Genomic DNA, 5340 nt, shown 5'->3' with positions numbered 1-5340 from the left:
CCTCTGGAGCTGCTGTGCCATGGTGTAGAGGGGCTCTCGCCTGCAGCCTGGGCTGAGGAGCCGGTGGGGGCAGAGGAGGACACGGGATCGCCACAGCAGCACCGGTGCGGCCAGGAGCCTGAGGAACAAGAGGAAGTTCTCCGCAGCGGTTCCCCAAAGGCAGAGCAGGCCAGTGCTGGGACGCCGAGCCAGGCCAGCCCAGGCGCCGAGGAGAGCTGGGACGCGCTGTTCAACGACGACGGGGACTGCCTGGACCCGCGCCTGCTGGAGGAGGTATGTTCTGCGAGCTGGCGGCCACGGGGGTTTGCAGGGACGGTGGCTGCTGCCTGCTGGGATGCGGGGACAGGGGTCCATGGGGGTCAGCTGTCCCTGCGTCCTCTGGGGTAGGTCCATGGGGGGGTGGGCTGCACCAGGGGCATGTGGCCCGCCTGGCTGCACTGCGCTGCCTGCTGCGGTGCCGAAACGCCAGGGACCTCCACCTTCCCCCCCCCGAGCTGGTTCCCATCCAGTCCTGTGGTGCCGGTGAAGGCTGGGGGAGATCTTCCCTCTATAGTATATAAAGCGCAGCTGCCAAAACACGCTCCAGCACCGTAAACTGCAACTGCACCCTCGTGAAACCGGGGCTGGTGATAAAGAAACGGGCTGAGACGTATGGGTTCCCGTTGAAATAGCAACGGGAAGTTTCCTCGAAACTACAGCTTCTTAATCAGCTGTGGCTCATTACCATCCCCTCCTGCACTCATGCGGCTGAATTTACTACAATTAGTGCTGGGACCTACGTTGTTTTCCTGCCGTTTGCGAGGAAAGCTCGGTTTCTGCAGCGAGGCTGGATATCCCTTATTGCATATTAAATCAGTAGCGTCAAGCTGGTAATTTTCCAAATGACATTAATGTGCCCAAAGTAACAAACAGTGCTAATATTGTTACAGCCAGCGTCCGTCCACCCTGGGCTGGAAGCAGGGTGTGAAGTGGCGGGTGGTGCCTGATAACAGCTCCTGGGAAGGGATGAGATTAACTCAAGAGCATCTTTACTGAGCAGCAGTGGTACCCACCTGGTCCGTGGGGCCGTGCTCGGGCTGGTGTGCCCTCGCCAAACCTGTTGTGGGGCTGGGACAGGGTGTGGGGCACACAGGGCTCACCTCCGGCGCTGCTCGGAGGGCGATGTGGAAGAGCTTTGGGTACCCCCATCCCTGCCTGGCTGTGCTCCCCCCAGCCCCAGTCCACTGCTCTCCAGCCAGGAGGTTGTGCTGAGTGCTGGTGCGAGGGGGACGGTGCTGCTGCTCCGATGGCAGCTGGTGGACGTGGCGATGGCACTGGTGTTCCGTGGGCTGGCACGGGGGGCATGGCTTTGTCCTCGGACACAGCGGAGTGGCTGCCTGGCCCCACCGGGGAGGCAGGTCCAGGAAGGGCCCATGTTATGCTTGAGCCATAGGATGCTGCAGGCAAGGTTGTGCCGTGCAGCACCGGTGCTGTGAGCCGCTCCGGAGCATCTGCATTAGCTCCCCCATGCACAAGCTCTGAGCAAAGTTTGAGCTTTCCAGGAAGCTTCCCAAAATGGGTGAATAAGAACCTGGAAAAGGGATTTATCAATGAGAAGTCCCCATCTTCACCCCCCTGCAGATTGCCATACTGAGCCTGGTGCTTCCCAAGCCCTTCGAGCTCTCAGCAGGCAGGTGCAGACGTGGCTGCTCAGGGAGGGTGCAGGCTCTCAGGAAGATGGAGCTGTTGTTAATTAACAAAAAGGACAAGAAAATTAGTAGCGTTCTTCCTCGTAACCGAATCCTTATGCAGTGCGGATAGCCGGCAGAGAGCAAGATTTATGACGTTCTGTGTGGAGGAGAGATTTCTGATAGGGGACAGCTCTTTAATCTAGCAGGAAAAAACACCGTAGTGAGATCCATTGGCTGGAAGCTGAAACCAGACAAATTCAGAGTAGAAATCAGTTTGAACGCAGAGGGTAATTAAACACTGCGACCATTTCCTTGCAGGCTCGGTGGACTCTCCATCAGCCGGCACTGTGGGGTGGGGACCACGGTGCGTGCGTGCCAGGGACCGCGGTGCATGCGTGCCGGTGCACGCCTCCCCTCCAGCTCTGGATGTGCGCTCTCGGTGAGCGAGCGGGAGCGTAAGCGAGCGGCCACGGACCCTTCTAACGTGCTCCGGCGAGGATGCATCATTAGGGAGCAGCAAGGCATGATGGACAGGCTTCGTTTCCTGCAGCGTCCTGCCTCTGCTGTCTGTCCGTCTGTCCGTCAGTGGACGTTTCCCAGTGCCGGGTGCCTGCCAGGGCTGGGGGCTCACATTCCCTGCCCTGCCCCATGGCTGGGGGGCTGTGGGCACCCTGCATGGCAGGGCTGGCAGTGCCGGGGGGGTACCTGTTGAGCCGTGCCTGCCGCGTGGCTGAGCCCGGCTGCCAGACGGCTCCTGTCCTTGCTGCCCCGCCACACTCGCTGATTTGTGAAGGTCAAGGACCGCTCCGGCACTCGGTGCTCCCGCTCTCTAATCATCTTCCCGGTGCCTGGCACTACCCGAGTGCTCTGCTCCCTCAAGCGGCACCGCAGGGCTTCATCCTGCAGGGGGATGGGTCCTTCGTGTCCCCCCGAGCGGGCAGGGGGTGCTGGGTGCGTGTGCTGCCCTGCGCGGGGTGTGCTCGGTCGGTGGGTGATGGTGGTGGGGCAGGCGGCTCTGCCGGCAGCGCGAGCCTGTCCCGTGAGCTCCATAACTCAGCTCGCCCCTCCGCCAGCATGCAGCCGCCCTGGCAGCACCCCCTTACCTGCCGTGAATCCATCTTCCCCATAAAATTGTCGGAATGAGCACTTTTTATTGACTGAGCTGGCTGGGATTTATGGACTCTAACCTTCCAGCCGTGGTGTGCTCCGCTACGATCGCTTGGGGGACCGGGCTGGGAAGCAGGCTGAGTTATGTACCCGTTCCCCGGCACCGCGCCAGCCCCACGTTCCGGAGGGGGAAGAGGGGAGCCGGCGGTGGCTTCTGGCTGTGCCTGGCCCGGTGTCGCAGCCAGAGTGGGGCTGTGAATCCCCTCGGCTGCCGGCACGGCCCGATTTGGAAAGTAAAGGTGCAGCCCACCGGCATGGGTGCTGCGGGGCGGAGGGGGGGCAGAGGGCGGCTGCGCCCCCGTGTCGTGGCAGGGGGAGACTGCTGCCCGTGTTTTAAAATGAAGGGTGAAAAACGGGAGAGGTAGAGAAGTGCTACAGCCATCATCTTTTAGAGCTGGAGAAAGTGCCCCGCTGTGAGATACTAAACGTGCACAACCCGTTTAGCTTATCAAGAAGAAGATTGAGAAGGGACTTGATTAGCGTGAGTAAGTGCCGTCACGGGGAGGGCAGCAGGGACCAAGGGCTCTTTAATCCAGTGGAGAGGCAGAACAAGAACTGCCGGCTGGAAAGCGAAGCCAGACAAATTCAAATGAGAAATAAGGCATAAATTTTTAGCCGCGCAGGTGATTAACCACCAGAACTTGCTCCTCAGGGGAGCTCAGGCTTTTCCATCTTGGTGTCTGGGGTGCCGATGGGCTGCTCCGGTGCATGTGCTGCAGCTGGGACATGCCGGGCCTGGTGCTCCTGCATGGCGGGCAGACGTCAGTCTTTCTTCCTGGCCTTGCTGTCCCACTCCTTGTTGTTCCCCAAATATATTTTGGGTAGCACGTCACTGTGGAAGGATGGCTGTGCTTGGGGGTGCATGTGTTGTCTCACCAGTGCCGTTCCCACCCCATCCCCGGCAGGACCGTGCAGTGCGGCAAGCAAAGCGCATGGCGTGAGAGCCCGGGTCAGTAACTCCTAATATCTCAATGCCATGAATCCATCCGCAGTGCTGGGGCAGAGCGCGGGGGCCGGACCAATTCCCAGGGAGCGCTTGCCATGGATCGGGAACTGGCGTGGGGCGGGCGGGCATGGGTTGCTCAGCGCTGTGCCTCTCCCACCCCTGCAGCTCTCGGGGGGTGAGAAGCGCCAGGAGAGCCGGCAGTCACCCCGCTTCGACTACTACGGGGCCGAGCCTGCTGCACCGGACCTCAGCGATGCTGAGCTGCCCCACGTCATTGAGATCTATGATTTCCCCTCGGATTTCCGTACTGAGGACCTGCTGCGTGTCTTCTGCAGCTATCAGTGAGTCTGCCGGCAATGCCCCATCCCCAGTGCTCGGGTCTCCTGCCTGGGCTCTGCTCCGGACCCCTGCCCGCCCGGTGCCAATGCCTTGCTGAGCTTCCTTCTCTCTGGCAGGAAAAAAGGCTTTGATATTAAGTGGGTGGACGATACGCATGCCCTGGGCATCTTCTCCAGCCCTATAACAGGTACTGCTCCCAGTTCAGCTGGGGATGGGCAGAGGGGAGGCATCCCTGCCTCTCCCGCAGCCAGATCCTGGGCATGGGGCTGGCCCCACACGCAGACACCGCCGCTCTCTCCCCGCAGCACGCGATGCCCTCAGCACCAAGCACCTGATGGTGAAGACTCGCCCGCTCTCCCAGGGCACCCGTGCCTCTAAAGCCAAAGCCAGGGCGTACGCTGGTGAGTGATGCTGCCCTTTGCCAGCTTGTGCTGTGGTGTTTGTGCTGCAGCATCTTCATCCCAATAACTGGAGAGGGATGGGGCACCAGCTGCCCTCTCTCTCCTGGGATGCCCCTAGTGATGTCCCCCATCTCTCCTCACCCAGACTACCTGCAGCCAGCCAAGGAGCGCCCCGAAACATCGGCTGCCCTGGCCAGGCGGCTGGTGATCGGCGCCCTGGGGGTACGCAGCAACCAGACGGCAGCCCAGCGAGATGCCGAGCGGAGGAAGCTGCAAGAAGCCCGGGGTGAGATTTGGGTGCATCGGGGGACTGCGGTATGGGGGGACCTTTGCCATGGATGGCATTCTCACAGGGTGCTGGGTGGAAGGGAGATGCATAAGGGTGGGCTCTGGCCACGTTCACGGGGAAGTAGGTAGCTGTGGGGTGATAAGGACGTGGGGTTCACCCTCCTCTTGCCTCCACAGAGAGGAAGCGCCTGGAGAACAAGCAGCGGGAGGATGCCTGGGAGGGCCGGGAGTGAGCCGGGGGGCTGCACCTTACCCCTGCTGGGAGCCCCCCCGCGGTGAGGCACCCGGGCCCCTCTCTGCGGGCAGGCAGGGCACCCTGCACCTCGGAGCAGGGATGGATCCTGCACCGCATCCCAAAGCACTGGGCTGCTCCACCGAAAGGGCTGAGCAGGGTGCGTGCAGGCTGGTGGGTGCCATGCGGATGCTGTCGCCGTCAGGCAGCGCTGCCCATCCTGCCCAGGGCAGGACCCCCGGTGCTGTCTGCTGCGGCGGGGGGCGCCGACGGGGTGGGGGGGGGCCGGGCGCGCAG

At 61.9% G+C, this 5340-nt stretch overlaps 1 protein-coding gene across 1 annotated transcript in view; it reads left to right on the top strand.

Moving 5' to 3' along the window:
* Window positions 1-5044, top strand: part of R3HCC1L (R3H domain and coiled-coil containing 1-like) — a 6163-nt gene extending 1119 nt beyond the window's left edge. Inside the window, exons 2-7 of the mRNA XM_009887690.1 lie at window positions 10-273; window positions 3949-4124; window positions 4239-4309; window positions 4428-4523; window positions 4669-4809; window positions 4989-5044. Of these exons, the coding sequence (XP_009885992.1) occupies window positions 10-273; window positions 3949-4124; window positions 4239-4309; window positions 4428-4523; window positions 4669-4809; window positions 4989-5044 (804 nt within the window). The remainder of the gene's footprint in view (window positions 1-9; window positions 274-3948; window positions 4125-4238; window positions 4310-4427; window positions 4524-4668; window positions 4810-4988) is intronic.
* The last annotated feature ends 296 nt before the right edge of the window (window positions 5045-5340 follow it).

This window comes from Charadrius vociferus, unplaced genomic scaffold, assembly GCF_000708025.1.
Source record: "Charadrius vociferus isolate BGI_N301 unplaced genomic scaffold, ASM70802v2 scaffold486, whole genome shotgun sequence".
Taxonomy (NCBI): domain Eukaryota; kingdom Metazoa; phylum Chordata; class Aves; order Charadriiformes; family Charadriidae; genus Charadrius; species Charadrius vociferus.
The sequence above is the reverse complement of the archived record's forward strand: the minus strand, read 5'-3'. Positions and strand labels throughout refer to the sequence as shown.